This window comes from Talpa occidentalis, unplaced genomic scaffold, assembly GCF_014898055.3.
Source record: "Talpa occidentalis isolate TD23 unplaced genomic scaffold, MPIMG_talOcc4v2.1 talOcc4.7, whole genome shotgun sequence".
Lineage (NCBI taxonomy): Eukaryota > Metazoa > Chordata > Mammalia > Eulipotyphla > Talpidae > Talpa > Talpa occidentalis.
This window is the reverse complement of record NW_023605083.1, coordinates 58,482,585-58,506,723: the sequence shown is the minus strand read 5'-3', so window position 1 is coordinate 58,506,723 and position 24,139 is coordinate 58,482,585. Positions and strand designations below refer to the sequence as shown.

The following is a 24,139-nucleotide window of genomic DNA, read 5'->3' as shown; positions in this document are numbered from 1 at the left end:
CAGAATGCCATATACATGAACATGAAAAAATTTCAAACTTGTAACTGCTATATTTGAACTGAGAGGAAGTTGAAAGGTCTGGGAATAAGTAAAGAGAGTATTTTCACTCCAAATTCATACCAAACATAGCTATTCTACATCATACTGGCATTATAAATGAAGTTTGTATCTATGGACAAGGAAAAGTTTTTAGAAAAAAATAAGACCATTTTCATTACTTTGGGGCTAATACGGATTAAGCAGAACACAAAAAGTGCCACCCACCCATAAATAAAAATATCAATAGATTAAATAACATTTTTATTAATCAAAACACATCACTATGAGGGAAAAAGGAAAGCCATAGCTGAGAAGATACTTGCAATTGCGATAAATACATCAGGCAAAAGGCTCAGACTATTTACTACAAAATAGAACCCAATAAATAAAAGGCAAAAAAGACTTGAAAACCATTTTACAGGAGTCTATCCAAACAGTCAATAAACATAAAAATTTTTATAACAGCATGAGTCACTAAGAAAATGCAAATGAAAACCACAGTGTAATAATACATCATACTCAGAAGGACTGAATTTTTAAAAAGATAATCTTAATTGGTGATAAAGATGTGGAAGAACCTAAATTCTCATATATTGTTGGTGGTGAACTAGTATAACTGACTTTGGAAAACAATTTGGAAGTCTCCATTACCTCTGATTATATTACATACATATACCATATGATCCAGCAACCCCAATCCTAAGTATATGTAACTAATGGGAATATATACACACATTTACCAAGAGACATAAGCAAGACTATAGTAATTCTATTTGTGAATGGTCCCAAATAAAATCTACCCAAGTATCCATCAAATCAGAATGGATAAAGTGATATAATCATAAAATGGAAAACTATACGAAAATGAGTAAACCATCACCACATAGAGCAGCATGTATAAATCTCACAAGCATGTTAAGCCAAAAAGATACCATATGATTCCATTTATACAAAGCTGAAAAGGAAGCAAGATGGATTTATGATATTAAAACTCAAGTGAGTAACCACTTTGGAGGAGGGCTATTAGGAGCCAGCAATGGGTGCAAAGCGTCTTATGAGGTTGTAGTAATGGTCCATTTCTTGACCAAGATGCTGGATACAGAAGTACATGTAGTCCTGTGAAAATCCATCAAACTGCATCCTCATGATTTGTGTTCTTTTATGTATTAACATTTATTTGAATAAAATATACCAAAAACATACAGACAATTACAAGATAGGAAGATATGGGCTGGGGAAAGAGAGAGGAATATGAAGAAAAAAAATATATAAAAATAAGAGATGTTTCCCCAACTATAAAACATAGTTTATTCTTCTTAATGTTGCCAAGACAAATAAAACACAAATTAGATACTAACCATGAAACCTGGTAGGACTGGCTGAGTAAATTTTGTCTTGAAAGAATATAACAACTGTTTTGAGTTTGCATCATAGAAAGAAAGTTGACCTAAAAGGAAGGGGGGGAAGAAAGGTCTAATTTATTATACGAAAAAGTATAACGTTTTATTAAGTCACAAATAATCATGCATAAAATAACAATGCATATTTTGGCATTACTTTTGTTACAAACTGTAAGAACTGGACTAGTAATTATCACTTGAAAATCAGCAGTAAACATGTTCAATTTAAGAAAATGCCCAAATCTAATTTTCTTCTCCTGATTTTCAAGATCTCCATAGTGCTGCCATTACCTGGCACTATAGTACTTTTTCAACTATAAACTATTTTCTTATTTAACAAATGATTTCCTTTGCCTGTTTAAAAAAAAAAAAAAAAGAGCAAGGCTTCCTTGTGTTTACTATAACCAGGCTTTCTCTCTCTCTCTCTCTCTCTCTCTCTTTTTCTTTTTTTGTGGTGACATTGGTTTACAGCATTGTGATTTAGGTATAAGATCTCCTCCTTCGTTATAACCAGTATTTCTAATCAAATTCTATTACCATTTAAGATTGACTCTATTAAATCTTATCTTCTAACTACTTTAAACCTACTTCAGTCTCTAAAATCATAGCAGTTATCACTGCTGCAGCTTTGTTAATTTTTAAAACCCCCTGACCTCAGTTTGTCTTTCAACACAATCATGCAAATAAAACACCTGTCTCTCTTACCACTGAACAACCTGATCCTCCTTACAGCCATTAGCACTTTTTAAAACTCTACTCCATGATTATTCTCTTGGATTAAATCCTAGCCCTGAGAATGACTTCATTTTTTCTCCTATTCCAAATGTAGATGCTTGTCCAGGTTCTCTTTTCTCTCTACAGTATTCCCTTATCAGTTCCCACCAAATAAAAAAGAAATTAACATTTTTACCTACTATTAAAACACTGGCTACTTTATGTATACATTACCTCAAAATGTTAACTTAAATACGGTCATAATGAGCAGAGTAGTAGTAGTTTATTATTTAGTGAAAATTCCGGTAGCTGTTCTGTGATGCTATATCAAATATTTAGCTTCAGTTCTACTTCTCTTCTTGAATTCTAGCAGCAAATTTCTAAATATTTGCCAGCCATGCCACATGGTCATCCTGTTGGCACCTAATTTTCCCGTAGGACTCTTTGTTCCCTATCCTGTTGATGACACTAATATCCTATAGTTCGCACCAGCTGGAACCTGACAGTCAACTTCAACCCTTCCTTGTCTCTCCTCCTCCAGTCCATTATTTAGTTTCCAAGTCTTATGAATTCTACTTTCACACCATCATACCCAATCTTCTTGATCTTCCCCACTGCCAGCACCTTGCTACTACTAATCACTCACTCAATTAAGGGTTTACTATGTTTAAAAAAAAAAAAAAACAAAAACACTTGCCAGGGAGTACAGATATATATATTACTGAACAGAGTAATCATGGTCCTCCCTATGTTACTCAATGTATACCTTCTGAAAAGTCTTTTACTACCTGTTCTTACAATCTCATCCACATTTAACCATTTACTTGCTGTCATTTCAAATACTTGACCATCATCATATGACTATAGTTTTCTAAAATGTGCAGAATCCACTTCCCTTGACTCCTAAAAATAGAATAACCTATTTTTTTCAATGCCTTCATTCGGATCTCATTCTACATTATAACTTTTCCTTCATATGCCCTATAATCTCTAGGCTAGTAATTACATATCTCACTACTATCTTTGTGAAATCACAAAGCTTGGAAAAAAGGAGAGAAGATGAGAAGCAAATGTTAACACTGACAGTTGAAAAAGAAAAAAAAGTGCCAACAAATTGCCTTTTATCCTGAGGAATATTATTTATATGAGTCAAAGTGAATTAAAACAAGAATGTAATGAAACTGACATCTCATCACTAAAAGTAAAAACCCAAATTAACTATTTTCCTTTTGTTTAAGTAATGAGGTTGATAGTTCATGGAATTATGTGAACACAATGTTACTTAAACGGTAAAATTGCCTTTATTAGGTAAAAATGGCAACTTGGAGAGAAGTATCCAGGTAATTGCTTTTTCCCTAATTCAACACTACATCATCTTCACAATTTTTTTTTACAAATATTTAGAGGTCGGTAGAGAATATACTCATCAAACTAATTCAAAAGCTTAAAGAAGTTTTTACAAAAGATAAATATCAAGTTTAATTTTTAGAAGACTTTCTGGAGGGAAAGCTTGGCTAAACATATTAAGATAAAATTTAAGAAGGATATGTAATATTCTTCACTTAAGTTACAAAAATGGTATCACTAAGTAGCCCAATATAAGCAGGAAAAGACAATTTGAAAGAACATCATGAAAAAAGATCTAGTGGCTACATATTCAATATAGGTCACCAGGGCCATTAATCACATTAGAGATTATGTAGCCAAATCACTGTCCTTTGCTGGTCAGAAGCTGTTCTAATCTAAGAACCAATCTTTAAAAAATATATTGACGTAGTACACAATCATAGGAAATTAGAAAGGTCTTGGAAAATTCTGAGCAACAGCTAATGATACAGAGAATGTTTAGCCTGGAAAAATAGGTCAAGAGAAGCAATGTCAGTAGTTTTCAAACTACAAGGATTATCAAGTAAATGTGGATTAGGGAAACATAATTGTACATTTTATCATATGACAAAATTTAAGAGCAACAATCTCAGAAGTTACTAGGTAAAAAAGTGAGTCAATTCAAGAAACACTTTCTAATCAACTGCTGTCCAACAAGAAACAGGCGGTTTACTGAATTCTTCATGGGAGTGGCAACCGCCTGCATATATAATGTAATTAAGGATTTTATATCATGTGGCAGATGGATTGGGTAATTTCTAAGATTTAGTTCAACTTGAAAAATATGACATCATCTCTCTTTTAAAACAAGGTAAAGGAAGAAAGCAGAAGTGTAATGAAACTGATATGAGCAAAAATGAGCAAAATCTTTCTTTCTGATACATTTAGTATGTTATAGAGAAGTATTTCTACAAGGTTCTGGGTTGCTATCACATATCCTTTGAGTCAGTTCTAGAGCCAAAATTGATCAATTCACAGTATGTCAAAACAACCTTAACCACAATACCAAAGGAAACTCTATATAAATGATTACCAGTAAAGATAATGAAAAACTACCAACTATGATAAAAGAACTTATGAGAAAGTAAGAAAACTTACCCCCATCAAAATCACAAAATACACCTATTCTCTCAGGAACAGTAATATCCAAGGCTTTGACTTTATTATTGTGCTTTGCTGCAAATGTGTTTTGTAGCCAGTTGTTGACATGGATACACCAACTAGTATTTGTCTTTCCTAACTGATCAAATTTCCCCAAAGTCTTATATGCTACTCCCACACTGTAGGATTTACAATCCTTCTGGGCCTTGACCTCCCAATAATGTTGTCCACTTTCAATAGCAGTGTCTCCTACAAAAGATCAGAAAGACATATTTGACTCTTAACCTCCTCTTTATCAACACACAGATTTTCACCTCTTTCTCTCTCTTTTTTAAAAAGATTTATTTATTTTTATTTATACAATAGCTGAGGTACAGGCCAGAGGTATGGGAGGGTGAGAGGATTTGCCAGAGCCAGAGCGGGGAGCAGAACAGGCAGACAGATCGAAGGCACTGCTGAGGGGAGCAGTGGATGTGACAGGAGAGGTCTGCCACGCCATGTGGGAATCTCCCTGGCTGGCCGGGAATTGAACCGATGCTGCAGAGGCTGCGGACAGCTTCACAGCGCTGCACTCAACCCACTGCACCACCAAGGAGGCTCTCACTTCTTTCTCATCCCACAGAATGGCACAAAAATTTTGAATAATCATGTTAGCACACAGACACTAAATGTAGAGTATCTACTATAATTTCACTTTGTATTTATAACTAATTTTTCTGAATATAAAAGGCTTCAGAACTTTTCTTCCATACTAGCCCCTCAAAGGTTAGAAAAATACGTGGAGTACTGTATTGAGTTTTAGCCACTTTAGACAATAGTAAGACAACTTAAAATCCCACCAAAGTAATCAGGCTTCTGCAAAGATTTATTCAATACACAGGCAGTCACTCCAGATCTCAATGAGTGAAAGCCCATCAATGTGACTGTGAGTAACCATGATGTTTATCCTACCCAGCACTGTGTATGATTCCCCAGTAAAACGATCTCTGCTGCCTCTCACTGCTGGTGGCCTGGAGCCTACAGATGTCCGTTTGGGGGATGGTGTACCACTTCTATAAAGGAACACAAAGAAAAACAATTATGTTGTAAATGTTTCACAAACTAAAATTACAAATCATGGAAGGAACATGTCAAAAGATTTCTAAATATGTTGTAAAAATAACAGCACTTAATTTTATCTAAATTAATATACAACAGGTGTCAATTATAAATACTCAAATTTAAGAAGTTATTTAACATTAAGCAGGCTGAAAATACTAATATCATGCAGACAGTGAGCAAGGCTTAAGCAAAGAACACAGTTTAAATAAGAAACAAAGTCAAAATGAGGTAAGACAAAAGGAAAATAACTGAAGAAAAAAGAGAACCCAAGAAAGATAGTGTACTATACGCTGCAGCTAAATTAAGTAAAAGCAAAGGCAAAAATAGACTACTTATAATCAAAATGAAATAACCATTTTAACAAGCAGTAGGTATTTTGTTCTGGGTCACCTGGATTTCTTGAACTCATGCATATGACAATATCAAGTATTATAAAACATTTCTTACTAAAACGGACAAGAGCCATCCTGACCTCCCCTTTTATAAAATTATATGACAAAGTAAACTGAACAGTATTATGCCTTTCACTAACTCTCAAAAATTCAAAATAGATCAAATCCCATAGATTTTAAAATAAAATAAAATTTCAATTGAATGACTGCATTAGAAAAAAAATTATTGTAACTTACCAGTGTAAAAGAAATTAAGGGAAAGCATGGAGAAAAGAAAAACAGGTATCTACTGAGAACAGCAGTTTAAATTTCAGAGGAAAGTAATTAAGGAGAATTCCCATTGTGGCATTCTAAACTCCAAATCCAAAGTACACTTTTGAAGAAGTACAATGGCTATTATTATCTTATGTCAAACAGGATCTCTACCTCCCACCCCCAATAAGACATCTCAGTCACTCACCTATCTGAATAAAGGCTCTTCGTTGCATATATTCTGGTCGTTATACCAGCTTCCAAATGATCTCTTTATTACCTGTTTCATTTTATTCACTGTTTACCAGATAAACCTAAGGATGATTTTCTTACTTTGAAATAGTCAGGTACTTCCTTACTGTTTATAAACAACTTAGTTTAGCATTTCAGGTTGTTCTTGATTTGCTCCCAATCTGTTTTTTGCTTTCTCACTTTCAGGGAGCACTATGCAGCTAAATGCACCATTTAGAGTTCCTTCAACTCACACAATATGCTTCATTGCCTTTCCTTTTGTTACTCCCTCTATCACTTCAAATCCAAATGCCACAAATTCTTCCACTTCCTCCAGAACTAGTTTTCATTCCTTTAATGAAGGTCTCTCAGATCCTAGCAGTTAAATAACTCTTTTGAGAAGTCTAGCTCCAGGCCCAAATCCTGTATGTGACCTTTCAGGTCCATAGGCAATTATAAGGTTTTACCTGGCAGACCTAGGGTGGGGTGGGGGCGCACATATGTGTCTGCCTTCTCCACACCACACTTGTTACAGAACTAGTTCACTGCAATGTTTGGAGTCCTACCTCCATCCAATGCTCATATGCATATCGACATTCCTAGTTTAGACATTTCTATTCAGAAGACTCCTTGGGGAATGAGGGGGATACAACTGAACTAGGAATGGAAAGTCTCAGCTGAGACCTCTTGCAGCAGCTTCTGCAGAGATCCTCTTACTGGGGGCAGAGGTAGTGATGTGGGAGGGTTTCTTCGCTCTGTCTCAGTATTTATCTACTCCTAACCTTTCCCAACTCTAACCATCTTCCTGGCCTTCAGATCATAAAACAAAGCAGCAGCAACCTTTTATTTGTGGCTTCCTAGGCAGTGAGATGATCCTCTAGATATCCTTCATCTGCGATCTGCACTGATTTACTTACCTGACCCTTACATGGTGCCATTCTATGGAAAAAACGGCAGACCGTGGGAGCTAGCAGCCTTTTCTTTGCCGCCTCTGACTTTTATACAATCAGGGTAAGGAAATAGACTTGATTACTGCTTTCAGTTTGGTTCACTGTCCTGACACTGATTCAACACTTAGAAGTTCAGGACACCTTCTTCTAAACTCCTTTATCCGTACTTACTTTACACATGATTTCTATTTTGTATTATTATTTGTATGTGGACATGGATGAATGATATAGATATACTTTTCTACATACATATATATATATAAAATTTACGTAAGTTAGGGTAAATTTCTTGAAGGAAGAACCAGAGTTTACTACTATAAACCTTACAATATCCAGCAGACATGCTACAGTGAACAAGCATTTATGATAAGAATAATATATATTTCTATAAGTAGCTTACATATATAATGCCATAAAAATAATAATACCCATCCCTTGAATAATGTGGAGGTTTCCCTTCCTCTCAGTTTAAACTTTGAGTATAACTTATAGTTAGTCCTGGTTATATACCAAGGGCTCAACCAACCCTGTGTTGGTCCAGGGTTAACTGTTACCTGAAATGTTAAATACAAGCAGTCTAGAAATCTCCAAATGACCAAATGAAACTTCCCAGACTCTATTAAATCCAGCAGCACTTTACAACTTATAGGATAGTGAACACACCTACTATGAATCATTTTTACCAATGAGCAAAAAGACCGTAGGGAGGAAGATAATTCTAAAAAGAGAACATATATCAGTTTCTGGTAAAAAGTGGTATCTTCAAATTAACACATTATTACTTGTGCAATTTGAATTGATTCATCTTTCTAGCACTGTCCTAATAATCACTTCAGCAAATGACCTTTATTTTTTATCCTTGATGCTTTTGAAACTGCATGAGTAATAGAAAATATATAACATTTCGAAACCTACCTTCTGTCAAATACAAATAAAAGCAATACTATATGTTAGATATATTGAAAACAGCACAAGAAAGATGCCAGGTGTAAATAAATGCAGGGGAAAAAAATCAGATGAGAGAAAATAATTCAGGAAAGACTTCAAAGCAGAGTTATTGTTTTGTTATCATTTATACTAGAATCCAAATAATATGCAGCACACTATAATGCCATAAATTCAAAACATAAGCTACCAGGGCAGACAGTCTACACAAAGCAGTATTTTAGTTTATCAAAGCTGCTGCAATGGTATCTGCTTATTAGTTAAAAGAAAAAAATTAAAGTTATTCAGCCAAGCTAAATACTAAGTCCTAGAACTAGACAGACACAGATTATCACCTTGAGTGTTTCTTCAGTGAAGTAACATGGACACTGTCAGATAAAAATAAGTACCTGTTAAAAGACTGTGTCATAATTTAATAGCTTATTATAATAGCTTATTATCAGAAGTTTGCCACGGAATTTTTTTTTATTCACTATTGTAACACACTGTACGATAACCTTAAGTTTGAGCAAAATTTTCCTCTACTAAAAACGGGATCCATATTTTCAGACTATTTAAATAAGTGTGAAACAACAAAGACCCTCAAGTTTGCCTTTCAGTTGAGAAGGTGGCTGATTAGGGTAAGATACGGGAGTTGAACACACTAAAAACTGTAGATGCAGTCAATGCAGACTTTCATATAATACAGGTGATATATCAGCCTAAAATTCAGGAATTGTACTAGGAACCTCTCTCTAAGCAGTTTAAGCTGCTGTACATAAAACTTTAAAGAAATGCAATACTGAAATAGAAAATGTATAAAGGGGTCGGTCTCCCTGGTGGCGCAAGCGGTTAAGACTCAACCTATGAAGCCATCCGCAGCCGCTGCAGCACAAGTTTGATCCCTGGCCGGGGAACTACCCACATGCCACAGCAGGCCTCTCCTGACTCTCCCGCTGTTCCCCTTAGGAATGTATTTCAGTCACTCTACCTGTTCTGTTCCCCACTCTATCTTTGGTGAATCCTCTCACCTCACGCACCTCTGGCCTGTACGCCAGCTCTTGTATGCATAAATAAAGAAATCTTTAAAAAAAGGTTTAAGAAAGAAGAGGACTGTGAAATGCTAATGACAAATTTAAGGACTAACAACACATTCTTCACTTTGGTATTAACTAACATACCACAAATCATATTGCTACATAGGATAACAATTTCAATGTAAGTCACTGTCAAGAATCAATTTAAAAGCACGAGTCCAGATAACAGATATAATGAACTGGCTTACCTGCCCTTGTTCTCTTTTCCTTTAATTTTATTTTCTTGACCTTTTCCTCCTGTGGGATCCCACTCTACACAGCTATCTTCAACTCTCAGGTTCAAATGGGATGATGAGTTATCCAAAGCGAAGTTAAGTGCTATCCAAAACAGTATTTCAATTTTTAAGAAATATAGCTTATCTTCAGTGTCAAAAGCACAGCTATCCCATTATTTTCCATTTATTCGACTGAATATTATATATTAAGAATCAAGTTCAAATTTCTGATCCTACATTTAAAGCCCGTAATAATAAGGCTATAATTTATTAATTTCTACTTTATTTCCCCTTATACTTTTCTGTCTCTCCTACCTTCCAATAAAAAAACAGTACTTGCTTGGTCACTGGAATTTCTGCTAGAAACTCCAACACATAATAACCTTAATTTCCCGTTATTAGAATATCAGTTGAGGGCCTCCACGGTGGCGCAGCGGTTGAGCGCTGGGCTGTGAAGCTGCATGCAGCCTCTGAAGTGCCGGTTCAATCCCCGGCTGCTCCCCAGCCGCCACCGGAGCAGGGTCCCACATGGCGTGCAGACCTCTCCTGCCGCCCACTGCTCCCCTCAGCAGTGTACTTCGGTCCTTCTGCCTGCTCTGCTCCCCTCTCTGGCTCTGGTGAATTCTCTCACCCTCCCGCGCTTCTGACTGTACCCAGTGCTTGCTTGCTTGCATGCATACATACATACATACATACATACATACATACATACATACATACATACATCTGAAAAAAAAAGAATATCAGTTGATTAATAGTTAACTGTTATAACCAAACAGGAAGCAGAGCTGACAGAATTATAAATGAGGAAAAAATGATGTGGTGTCAAAAATTATAGCCTGGCATACACATTTTCTTTCTGATACTGCAATACTTAATAATTTCATACTTAAAAATGCTCCATAGTTTCAAATTAAGACAAAAAAGGGAAAACAGGTCATGCTGATTTACATGGCCAAAGAAGGTGGGGAGTGGAGGAGAGCACTCAAATTACAACAAATTTAAAAACCTGTGTCAAAACTATATTTTTCAAATTTCAAATGGGCAGGGAGAACTGCCTATACTACTCACAAGATTTTATCAGAATTGCTAATTTAGGTAATCAGTGTAACAAGGTATTACCTTCTCTCTTTGGTAATTAAGGGGAAATCATTAACATGTACTGATTCACAGTTAGTACTGCATAGGTCATCCTATATTAAAATGTATTTCCTAGAATCTTGTATTAAAGCAAGATTTCACCTACTACAATTAGCAACTAGTCTGCTTTGGTTAGTTATATTTCCCTCTAAAAGTTCAAATGTCTGGTAGTTACTCATTGAAGGAATATTCCCTTATAATATTTCACTTAAAGATATTGCTTGATTTAGCTAAGGCTTTCAATGTCTATGAACTATGCATCATCAGATGACAAAATAATCATAAAAAGAACCTACTGTGTTTGTTTACCAAGTGAATCAAGAATCCTTTTATACTCTGCTATTCTGCAAAGAGCACTTTAATCTCAACTATGCCTCTGACCCATTGTTCATTGTCTTTACTAACAAAACAGCATTCTAAATACAAATCAACTGAGCATAACCACTTCTAGTATATCTCCTACCGTGCAAGTTAATAGTTTTTAAAACTTGCATCCAAGCAGAAGTGAACAAAATACAAAATGTGGAAAAAGTAATAAAGCTTTTCAGTAAAAATTAAAATAGAATTCCTTAATAGGTGGGTTACTGAAATTTTAGGATTAAGCAAAATTGAGACCTGTCCAGTGAGTTTCAGTCTATCCCCATCACAGGGGGTTTACCTCACAGTAACAAATGCCCAAAAGGATTGGAATCAACTTAGTCTTTCTCTACACATATAAAGCCCAAGAATTTGGCTAGTTAAGGTACAAACACTATTAACAGTCACAGTCAGACCAACTCTGAAAATTATGAGCTGATTTTCATTTTCCTGAAGTTATGGAAAGTACACTGAAATGTACACCTCACCATATATAAGTCCAAGTTTGGTCACTAAGTATAAAAGGTAAATGAGAAGGAAAAAAAGAAATAAAAAGATGTGGTGCTCAAAAATATAAATAAAAACAAAGATGATGCTCTACAGGGGGGATTATAATAAGAATTTTTTTTTCCTGGCAAGAGCTGAAAACAGTCCAAATTATGTAGAAAAGATTATCTGCCTATACCTATGACTAAATAAACCACAGTAACATCTCAGAGTTTGATAATACTTCAGAATAATAGCATTTCCTGGCTAAGTTATCTATACTTCTCAAATAAAAACACTACCAATCCCAACAAGTTACTTCAAGATAGTTTTGTTAGATCTCTGTGATGCAAACATATTCTTCTGAATTTGTCTTATCCTTAACTTACAGCTCTCAAATTTTTATTCTTATAAAATATTCTCATATTTTTATATTTTTCTCTACATCATATCAAACTTCTGGCAAGCAAACCTATTCAAATGTTACATGAAGTAGAAGTCTACAGAATAGTTAAGGCCCAAGTACCTACAATAATATATAGAGTCTAGCTGTAGAAGTAAACCCAGTTAATTATTTCATAACTGGGAAAATCTCTAGCATTAAGATTTTAAAATGAGTAAATACCGAGATAATCTTCTATGTTAAAATACATCATTTAAGGGAGTTTTAACTAAATCCAAGTTGCTCTCAGAGACCAGAAGCATCTAGGCTCCAGGCACACAGTAAGGGATGGTAGCAAACTTGGAAATCACAATTTTTCCAAGCTAGTTCCAGGGACTATGGGCAAATCATTTAATATTTGAACTTTACAAGATTTTTCATCTATAAAATGGATCAATAATATCTTTTCAACTTCTCTCTCAAGATTTTAATTATGAAATGAAGAAATATTAAAGTACTTTGTAAACATCAACAAACTATATAAATGTCCACTTCTGCAGTAAGATTTAAGAAAATATAGAGGCCCCGACCTAAACTGATAAGGTCCTTTCCCAATATTGAGTCATAATCTAATTCCTGGGAAAATCTTGGCCAATCTCAGTGATACTTATGTATTTACAGACTGAACTTTGTAAACTAAGCAGCTGCCAACAAATACAACAGTACTGTCATTAGATTATTTTATCCATCTGAATACTATGACAGAGAAAAACCTAATGAAACCACTACTGTAGTGCTAATGTCTCTATCTTATCACTCCTATTTTTGGGAATCAGAGAGAGAGAGAGAGAGAGAGAGAGAGAGGGAGAGAGAGAAAGAGAGAGAGAGTGAGAGAAGCAGAGAGAGAGAGAAAATATGCAACCATACATGAAATGGATGTCAAGAAGATCTGAATAACTTCAAATGTTAAATTTTGTGTTATGCTAGATAAATAGCTATTGATCTTACCTTTTGTCTCTAGGGTCACTGGATCAGAATACTCTCCAGCCACAGCCTTGTTACAAGCTCGCACTCTGAAATTCATATACTTTGAATCAAATTTTAAGCCTGAAAAAAAGAAAATCATTTTCAGATATGAAAAGGAATATACTCCAAAAATATGTGTATAAAACTTCAAATAGTTATTTTTTCCTCCTTGGAACTATCTTTTTACTTAGGAAAAGTACAAATATATGTTAAAAAATCAGTGGTAAGAAGGTATTCTCTATCTTCATCTTTTTATTCAAGAAAAGATAACACAATTTAAAGTAATATATGCAACTTCTAGAAAGCAGAAACCCTAAAAATTTTGTGTATTTATGAAACATTTTTTATGTGAAAAATTAATTTAACGATAAAATGAAGCAAAACTTCACAGCAAAACTGTGAAGCCAGTCAGATCTAGACTAAAATCTCAGTCCAAACATTATTAGCTATGAAACTTTCAACAACCTGACAGAGCCACAGTTTTGTATCTGTAAAACAGAAATGATAAAGCCTATCTTATGATTATAAAGACGAAATGAGATGTCAGGTTGCATTGTGTGAAAGACTTCAACCTAATTCCTGACAAATGTTTAGTGCTCAGTAATAGTAATGTCAATATTCATGCATGAAAGCACTGAACAATATTTGGCCATTTCAAATATTCAAAGTCCCATTAGATGGAATTATCTTTAAAAACACTCTTAGAACACCAACACAAATTTTCTAATACCAAGATGCAACTCTACTTTAATTATTATCATGAAGGTAATCATAGAAGTATCAAGGAAACAAGATTTAAAGTATCATTAAAATGTAGGGTAAAACATACATCTAAAAAGTTAATAGCATTTTTTATTGGTAGAAAACCAAGGTAAAAATGAAATATTACCCTGAAGTATTTTGTTTACAGAACATCTCTTCGTGTTTGTATCACAATGTTCTACCAGGCTGCAAATATCCAGAAGTGCTTAAATGAAATATTTTTTTTTATATTTTAGGAAAATTCACTTCTATATTGAATATATAAAAAGTTAGCTCAGTTAAAGGAAGAACAATACTTTATCTTTAAAAGTAATGCAAAATATTTTTCATAATTACATTTGTTTTCTGAGGATGATTCATGAAATGTATTTGCTTTACCTGACAGTGTATATTCAGTACCCTTAATATTATCAACTAGCTCCCAGCATCGCTCATCCTTTACACGTGGAAGTCCATCAAAATTAGTCTTCCTATATTCCAGTATAAAATGGTCAATCTTATTATCTTCTTCTGGCATTCTCCAGGATACTGTTACAGCATTGTCAGCCACCAAACACTCTACCGGATCAATCTCTGGAGCTTTGGGAACTGAATTAGAAAAAGAGAAAAACTTATTTCTCATTTATTATAATACTAATCAAATACTTAATGTTAGTCATTCACACTACATTTTTTCATATTGTTTTTGAATTATTAAATCGAATTAGTCTAAAAAAGAAATACCTTAGAAATGCAAAATGACTATTTTTCAAAGCTCCACTTAAAAATTTAGGTTTCAAAGATTTTCATAAATTTATTTGGCAGAAAGTAATTCAAATATTCTAAGGATACAGAATCAAGAATAATTTGTTACTTTTGAACATATACTTTAAACCTGCTAAAGCAGCTATAAAAATAAACCATTGACAAAAATAGAATAAACTGCTTTGAAACCAAAGGTTAATAAGAAAACTTCACCTTTTGAGATTTATTTCCTACCCTGAAATTTAGTTCCCTATTTCCCCCATAAGTAAACCTTTGGTTTTATTCTACTTAAAAGTAAAATCTCAATTAACTGGTTATGTAATATTTTGACATATTGCAACCTCAAATTTTCACAACTAAAATAAAATCCAGTCTCTTGCCAATAATATTGATTCTAATGATGGAAGTAACCAAACTACTTTAAATTACCTGGTGTTCTAAATACAATTTTGAAAAATGTGTATTTCTCCTTTAATGCAGTTTTACTCTTAGAGTCTTGTGAGTGAATATAAAAAGGTTACTAATTCTCAAATTTCAAAGTATATGTAGATACTCACTGACAAGTTATACTTTCTTCCTCTATAACCATGGTTCCCTTCTCTCACGCCTTCCTCCTATAAACTCTCCTAAAACATTTTATCTGTAACATAAAAATTAAAATTTCCCTTGGTACTACCCCTACTAGTTCCATTATAGTTTCAGGACTACTACTTAGTCTTTTCAATCATATTTTAAAGTCTCTAACCATATATTCGGAGAATGGTTTCATACAATCAAAACTTCCTATTCCAAAACAGGTATGCTCCCCAAAATAAAAGGTCATTATAACAAACCACCTATAAATAAATCACTTCACTTTCAAGAGCTATGTTGATTCCTCAAATCATTCCTATATCAAGTTAGCACCATTAACTTGATATAACTACAAGGAGAATACTGACCTAAAAGTCCTTAACTGGCTCTTTCACCCAAATAGACAATAATTTGTAACTTAATTTCAACTGGTTTTGGCTATTAAAATATCCTCATTTGAATTATCTAATAAACTAAATTTAACATATTATTACTGGAAATAAAATTCCATCTGAGTCAATAGTAAGTCCAACAAAAATGGTAAAGATAACAACCTAACATTTATGATTACTAAGTGCCAGGTACTATTTCACATGCCTGAATATAAAGCTTTTGAAAACAAAGCTTTTGATTCATTTAATCTTTCTAAAAACCTAGAAGAATAACATCACATTTTGAAGATGAAGAAAATGAAGCAAAGTTAAATAACTTGATGATTATACAGCAACTAAGTGATACCCAGGATTCAAATGTAATGGTATATTGTTTCTCTTGGTCAAACTAGTCATAAATGGAATTCTTAAAATGGATATTTTACTACCAGTAAAATAATTCTCTAAAAATAAAGTCCAGCATATTTTATTATTTATTCCTGGAATTTAATTATTCCTTCTCTGTATATTCCGATGTTCATTACAGAAAAATCTTGCAGAAAAAAAAAGTTTTATATTCATAACTTTACATGTTATGTGTGTACTTACTTACCTGGCAGAAACTTCAAAGTTTGCAGGATCTGTCTTTCCTGAGAAAAATCTACCATTAAATGAGTCATGTTGTCGCTGACCTTTGGTTTCAAAGAAAGGCGAAAAGCCGAAGCCATTGTTACTCTATGACAAACACAAAGATATTTTTAAAAATAAAAGAATAAGAATATCAACTCATTTAATTTATAAAAGGACAGGAATGTGTCACTGTATTGATTTCAAAACTATAATAAAGCTAACAAAACCTAAAAGAAATTAGCTCTAAAGGTCTTCTGAAAATTAAGAAAACTGTGAAGTGTTTTCCAGTTTAAACACATCAATATAACCTTAAGGATTTTCCTCCAGTCAGTTTTATAAAACTGCACACAAATGTGACATCACGAGACAAGAATTCAATACAAGTCATCATCAGTGGCCCGCAATCACAAGACCTCTGTACACTCAATCTCACTGACTTCCTGATGCCAGTCTCACTCCTTTTCATTTGCCAGAAAATAACCTGTACATGTGCCCTGATTCACACATTCTCCATAATAATCTCAACAACTCCTTTATCTTCAAATGAGAGCAGAGGTACAATGATCAAATACTGTAGAGTTTAGTAATTGCTAAGATAGTCATGGATGAGAAAGAAGAGATGTGAAATCACTATTTTGAATACCATGCTAATAGGCATAGCTCTGATGGGATAATACAAAGAGAAAGAGCTCTGTGAAATCACATGCCATGAAAATATTAGAATATCAATATATATTTATTAGATGAACGTGGTATAAAAAAAGAATAAGAAGCCATAGCAGACCTCATTTTACCCAAAATATGGGTAAACCGTTTTATCCATTTAAACTGGGAATTAAAAGAAACTCATATACTACTAATTTGTAATTTTATCTCAGATTTTAGCTTTTCATTTTATAGTAAATTTCTGCCAGGATCACAAAGTTAGCACCCCGTTTAATCTTTGGTCAAAGAATGTTACGGAAGTACTATTCATGAATGCTGTCCTCCTAGTACACAATTTGGGAGAGGAAGTAAACAGAGCTGAAAAGAACAAAAGCAATATCAGGTTTACTCATTCATTATCAAATCCAACCTGGCCAGCAATATTATAAAACATGCCAAAATTTCCAAAGTTCAATACAGAAAAGTCTTACTGTATTCAGTCATTTTGAGATTAAAAAAAAGTCAAACCATTGCCATAGTCACTTATTTTATTTCATTTTAATACTATGAAAATAATCACTTTATTTAGTACTAACAATGAGTCCACAAGGCTGATCTATTTATAAAGAAAGTGCTATACTAAAATGCAATATATGGAGAAAGGAACCCACACTTAATGAACATCAAATATAATGCTCAGTATTTCACACAGCATTTCATGTTACTTTAAACTGCTAGTTCTCAATAAAAATTCACATTGTACTAATGTCAGGGAAAAAAGAATATGGATATTGTTCTTTACAGGCTCAAGTATTTTTGATTTGGAAATTTCTGAAAGAGCTATATATATTCAGATAGATACTTAGTAAATGCCCCCTTGATTACTTCTAAGCCTGGCTATTTGTTTGAAAACTGTTGGGGAAACAAAATATTCCCCAAAAAACACATTTCAAAGGTTATCAAAACCAAAAAAAAAAAGAGTCAATAAAAATTCCAATTTCCATAAATCAAGAGATACACAGAATTACTATCTTCTTTCAAAAGACTGAACTTTGAATATATTTATACAACTGTGCCTCAAAACCCAAACTAATAATCTAAAATCCATAGATAATGCTCTACAAGATCCTTCTGGTTACCTATGTTTTACTCCACCATGATTTTCTTGATTTATTTCCAAAAGTATAACTGAATACAAGACTCCCTTCCTCCTACTTTTGCTTTTGCAAAGAGAAAATAAATGTAAAACATATGGATAAACACATTTCCTCAAAACTCTGTAACTGACTGGGTCTCCCTGGTGGCACAGGGTGTTAAAGTCAGTGCTATCAAGCTATCACCAGCCACTGCAGCAAGAGTTCGATCTCTGGCCAGGGAGCAACCCACATGCGCAGCAGACCTCTCTAGTCTTGCCTGCTGCTACCCTCAGCAGTGTATTTCAGTAGATCCTCCTGTTCTGTTCCCCACTCTCTCTCTGGTAAATACTCTCAACACTCACCCCGCCCAGGACCTTTGGCCTAGACCCCACTTCCTGTATGCATAAATAAGTAAATAAAATCTTAAAAAAAAAACAAACCTATGTAACTAACTACACTTCCCTTCATGACCCTTTGTTTCAGGAGGCACTAATTACTACAATAATTTCAACTAATGGTCTTCCAAAAGTTACTAAGTGCCCAGAAGTATATTCTAGTGATCTGTAAAGTACTAAAGATTAGTTATATTTTATCTTTACTTCTATCTTTGGTTTTCCCTCTCATTACCACTGCTCTTCTTGCATAACTTCTATCATAGTAAATGGTAAATGTTGTATTCTCACAGATACATTCATTTTCAGATCTCTCATTTCCTGCTCAAGTATGTTAAACACTCTTTAAATACTATTTCTACCCTCATATAAGGGAGCAATTTTTCTTTCCTTAGTGAAAATGTTATTTTATTATGACTATAAGTTTAATTTTTTTTATTATAAATGGTATTGATGTAATTCTAAAGGTCTGCTTCCTGGGAAAACACCTAAAATTTACAACAGAGCCAGTCAGTGGTTGGCTTAGAAAAAGCAAACTTCACTATAGAATACATCCAGTAATGAAAAATGATCACAAAATTAAATTCTGATAAATAAAGGTGGACAAAGAAAAATAAGTCAGAGGTAAGAATAGCATTCTGGGAAGTACGGAACCATACAGATCCTGGGGAGAGAACAAGAGAAGATGGCAAGGATTCTCGTAAAAAGTTTGGAAAGTCCAATGCCCTAAGAAGTGACTTCTAATGCAGAAAATCAGAGATCACAGCAGGACTTCGTAAAGTAGTTAAATAAAAAAAATTTAGCTAGGGTGGACCTACCTAGCATCATTCCTCATACAGTCAATATTGTTCACCTTTAAACTCTTAGAACCTACTTTTTACATTCAAAATGCAAATGGTCCTAGCTTTTAACTACTCCCTAATTATCCTAAAAATACAAAAATTAATATCGGTGTTAAGAATGTTATGGCATGTGTATTTTGCCTGTAGTCAAATAAAAGAGCTCAAGAGAAACAGAATTAACATCTTCAGGCAAGATCAACAATAAAGATACTGGTTTTCACACACTCCAAAATAAATAATTTTATGAATTATCTTAAGAATAATTTAACCTAGGATTCAGAGTTGTACTTTGAAGAGCTGTGCCTTTCAGAGGATTTCATAATATTCAAAAGATGAAACTCTGAGTGATAATCTCACTACAGTCGATGCTCACTGACTAGCCAGGCAGATCAAAATCATTCCTTCTGTAGAAACACTCCAAAGGCCTCTTTAGTCTTTTGGTGTGTTCATTACAAGTACTAAATTCCCTTTCTTAATCCTGAATCTACCAATGAGAAAGATCTCTTAAGTCAAAATATTTTTTATCATTTTAATTTTCTCTTCTTATAAACTAGGTAGTAGTGGCATTAGAAAAAGATAGAGATGGCACCAGGAACAGGATGGAATGAGAATACAAAGGTGTTAGAACAGCAATGAAGAAGGAGAGCTTCAGCCCTTGAGGACTATTTAAAATGTTGTGACTTCTCAGAAAATAAGACACACTACTCATATTTAAATTTAAAAACCAAAAACGCATTCCAGGAATATTTATTTTTCAATTATTCAAAATGGTTCCCCAACCATTAACACAGCTAATTAAGAACTGTACTAAAACTAACTATATTATACCAGAAATGAAATTCTTTTGAAAGCATACAAATGTCCATGACTTTGTTTTTAAATTGCTTATTCCAGAAAATATACAGATATACAGTAAACATATTTTCTCTTTTTCTGTTTTTGTATTTGGTCCTTAGGTATTTTTATTTTAACCAAAGAGATGCTAATAAGAAACCGTTGTAGAATTTCATTTCTGACTTCAGTATCGATATTTAAATAAAAATGTAGGTTTTATACCATACCTATCCTTGATCTGTCTGGCAGCCTTGGAGCAAATCAGGGAGAAGAGAAAGAAGGCAGTTAGTGCTTTTCATGCAAGTTTCAATGGCAGTGACATGCAAGATAAGTTAGGATATAAACCCTGGAATAGATTAGTTCATAGTCACCAAAATATAAATTACAGGAAATTTGTACAGTTTTGCATCAGTATGAATAATGTGATGTTAGAACTACAGTAGAAAACCCAGACCCCATATAAATCTCCTTAAAAGGAAGATTATTTAACCTTTCAAACTAATTCCAAATGACTATACATGTTTTTTCTTACCTTAAAATTATCAATACACATCACCACTTTCAATCAGTCTGACACTCTTCAACTAGAACAACCAATGTCCTTCACAGGGCACACATTCTATGTATTCTGATGGTGTTCTTTAACATTTCAAATCTGCTCTCCAATTCTTCACAGATCTCTTTCACCACTTCATACTGGTTGTTCCAAGTTTTCTCTATATGCCTTCACTGGGTAAGGACTTTGTATTCTGAGAGTTGCCTGCTAACATATAAAACTAGGCTGCAGTTCTAAAATCCTTTACCCCATAGAATGAAGTTGCAATGGCAAAAATGCAGATGAGAAACAAAGAAATACTTTTAACAATGGGGTCTTTCCCTCAGATGACTTCATAGAAGTTGCCTACTTAACTCTACAGTACATGTCTTTTTTTTTTTTTTGGAGATTGCTAGCACAAGTTTAGGAAGGAGTTATAACTATAACTTGGTGCTGTATAATCATTAAAAAATGAAAACTGCACACAAAAACTGTTGACCCATTTATAAAAAACATCATATGTGCAATAAAATCTCCTTTCTCCCACAGCATAGTTAATAATATATGCAGTCCATGGTTGTTTTGCTCAATATTCTTATATCTACTGTCTCACACAGAGCTTGGCACATGGTAATACTTTAATCATTATTAATGTTAATTGAACATTAGTTAGAAATATATAGCAATGCTTCTGTTGCCTCTCTTCTTCAATTCTTATATTGCTCTTATTTTATAGTGATCATTTTTATACTCATCTTAAAATATTCTGGTCTGAGTACCTTACATAAAATAGCAATTGAGATTTAGGAGATCAGTATATCATACAGTACTAACACTATCATAATCAATTCTGTGACCTTGTATACTATTCTGTTTCTTTATTAGGGAATTTTGGTACTTAATGTTTCTAAAGATCTTTCCAAGCACCACACAATACAGCAAACAACCTAGCACTGTGCTATCTAAAACATGTGCCTTAAGTCAAATACTAATGACAACAAAAATATTAAGTCAATTACAACAATTTTTAAAAAATCATTGTCATTTTAGCTAGAATTGCCAGGCAAAGATTTTAATATAACTGTTAAGTAGAATGAAAGTGGAGACCCTTCTCTGCAGCTAATGTTTCTTTAGGTTTAAAGAAAAGTTCCACTAACATTACTCTCTTAACTGTGCATTAGTCCCTCATTTCTGCTAGAAAAGTGGTATGATTTATCTGATTATGAGTTTGAAATGAGAAACTCGAAATAAGTGGCTCAGCAACTTCCCCTCTTATTAGAGCTTGCTTGTACACACAGAAATTTCTATTTTTGCTCTCTAAGCTCTAAGTTTCACTGCAATAGCCTTCCCTCACCATAGAGATCTGAGGTAGCTACATACTGATGATGCCTGAATGGATAAGTCTAATTCTAGTATTTAATATTAAAAAGCTTGCCCACTGTGCAAATTCTCCAAAAAAATTTTTATCAATATTTGGCCTCTTATCAGCTTTATTATTTATTCTATTTCCTACCTGGTTTAGAACTTGGGTTAGAGGAACGCTACTTACTAGTCACTCTCAAATAACCCAATGCTACAAAGGCCATTACTGATTTTAAAAATGACCATAATGATAAAATTTTGTATCTAATGTTTCTTCATTTAATAAGGTGTCATGTTTTAGTGTTTGTATGCACACTTGCACATATAAACATGCATGCAAAACTGTTAATGTACTAGGATAACAAACCAGAAAAAAATAGCTAAAAGCCAGATAATCTAGGAAAAACTGTTGCCCCATCTATACAAAAATATGTATGTACACCTGTTTGGTAAGCAACAAAAACTGTGGTTGCTCTTTGATTTAGGCTTAAATTTTACCATATAATCACTGTGTAATTGCAGAAGGATGGAATGCTAAAAGGGTAGAAACTCAAATTCTGAAGACATTGTTTAAAATGAGCCCAATTTTAAAAAATGTCTAAAACTGAAGAACATATTAATCTTTTCCTGGAATATATTCCCCAAAGCAAAAGGCATCTCACAGATGCACATTACTATGTCACTTGATGCCTCTAAATTTCAATTTCAAGAGTAACACATTTTGTCAATTAAACATCCCTGTTAACAAATATCAACTGATTTGAGTATTTATCACTGCTCTGTCTCCAATACATTTATTTGCATCTACATAACTCCACTTGAGTTATAAAGAAGTCTCAGGAAATGCTTAGATTTTTAAGTTATGATGCTATGTATTATTGGAAAGTCTTTAAGAAGCACCCACCATGTTACTCTAGTCAACATCATTATTTACCTTCTACTTAAATCTTGTTTGCCAACATCATTTCTCTCTATTCAAATCATAGATGGTCCTTTTCTCTCTCTCTCATTCCTTCCATTCAGTTCAGGTGATTTTAAAAAAATAAATCTTACTATTCTGATTATTTTATACATTATGGGAATCTGTCACCTAGAACCAAACTTCCTTAAACAGAACTGTACTAAAAGTACAACACAAGAGTAATCAAATGGTTCTTCATATCACCAACTAAATATAAAGAAGTTAAACCAGATCTTTTCCCAGTCTTATTTTTAATCTGCAATGGATATAAAAATTATTTTCTTCTGCAAATTTATCAAGTATTTTGAAGGTTAAACATCTTATTGTTTCTATATTTCTTCTTAACAATATCCTCATTTTTCAAACCCTTTACAAAACAAAGTTAGAAGCAAAGTGCACTAAAACAATTCTATTTTTGTTGCAGCTAATTGAACCATCTTTTCTAAACACAGTTAAAATGGGGATAATAATAAAGAAGTTTTAGGGCCTCCCTGGTGGTGCAGCAGGTTGAGCGCAGCGTTGTGAAGCTGTCCGCAGCCTCTGCAGCGCGGGTTCAATTCCCGATTCCCGGCCAACCAAGGAAATTCCCACATAGCGCAGCAGACCTCTCCTGTCTCACCCGCTGCTCCCCTCAGTAGTGGTTCGGTCCGTCCATCTGCCTGTTCTGCTCCCCATTCTGTCTCTGGTGAATTCTCTCACCCTCCCGCGACTCTGGCCTGTACCCCAGCTCTTGTATAAATAAAATAAATCTTAAAAAAAAAAAGTTTTAGATTGCTTGCTGTACTCAATGGATCATCTGCCCAAAGAACAAAATTTGAGATTTCTAAAATCCTCCCCCATCAGCAGAAACTCTGAAACTCTTCAGCAAAAAATGAAGAACATGAGACTAAGGTTTAAGAGGTCTGAGATGCAACAACTCACATTAACCACCAAATCATTTACCTATTTCAGGACTCAGTTACCTCATCTAAAAACTGATGAGTACTTAAGATATCTTCAATCCCTAAAAGTCCATCACAAGCTATTTTATTGGTAGACACTGACTACTTAAAATTACCTAAAATAAATTATACATTTTCAAAAAAATGGTGAAATGGGGAAAACAATAGGGGGGTAAAAGTTAGTTAAAATCAGAACACTGAAAAATAGCAACAAAAAT

At 33.7% G+C, this 24,139-nt stretch overlaps 1 protein-coding gene across 5 annotated transcripts in view; it reads right to left on the bottom strand.

Annotated features, from left to right (window-relative positions):
• FSD1L (fibronectin type III and SPRY domain containing 1 like) overlaps nt 1–24,139 on the bottom strand; it is a 56,772-nt gene that overhangs the window by 7,220 nt on the left and 25,413 nt on the right. For 3 of the 5 annotated variants that reach the window (XM_037491466.2, XM_037491468.2, XM_054688642.1), the window contains exons 5-13: nt 20,350–20,372; nt 16,257–16,378; nt 14,334–14,543; nt 13,176–13,274; nt 9,776–9,905; nt 8,847–8,879; nt 5,592–5,692; nt 4,638–4,889; nt 1,398–1,486 (exon numbers count right to left, since the gene is read on the bottom strand). In XM_037491466.2, the coding sequence (XP_037347363.1) occupies nt 1,398–1,486; nt 4,638–4,889; nt 5,592–5,692; nt 8,847–8,879; nt 9,776–9,905; nt 13,176–13,274; nt 14,334–14,543; nt 16,257–16,378; nt 20,350–20,372 (1,059 nt within the window). The remainder of the gene's footprint in view (nt 1–1,397; nt 1,487–4,637; nt 4,890–5,591; nt 5,693–8,846; nt 8,880–9,775; nt 9,906–13,175; nt 13,275–14,333; nt 14,544–16,256; nt 16,379–20,349; nt 20,373–24,139) is intronic. The other 2 variants (XM_037491467.2, XM_037491469.2) reach the window with 1 other exon arrangement.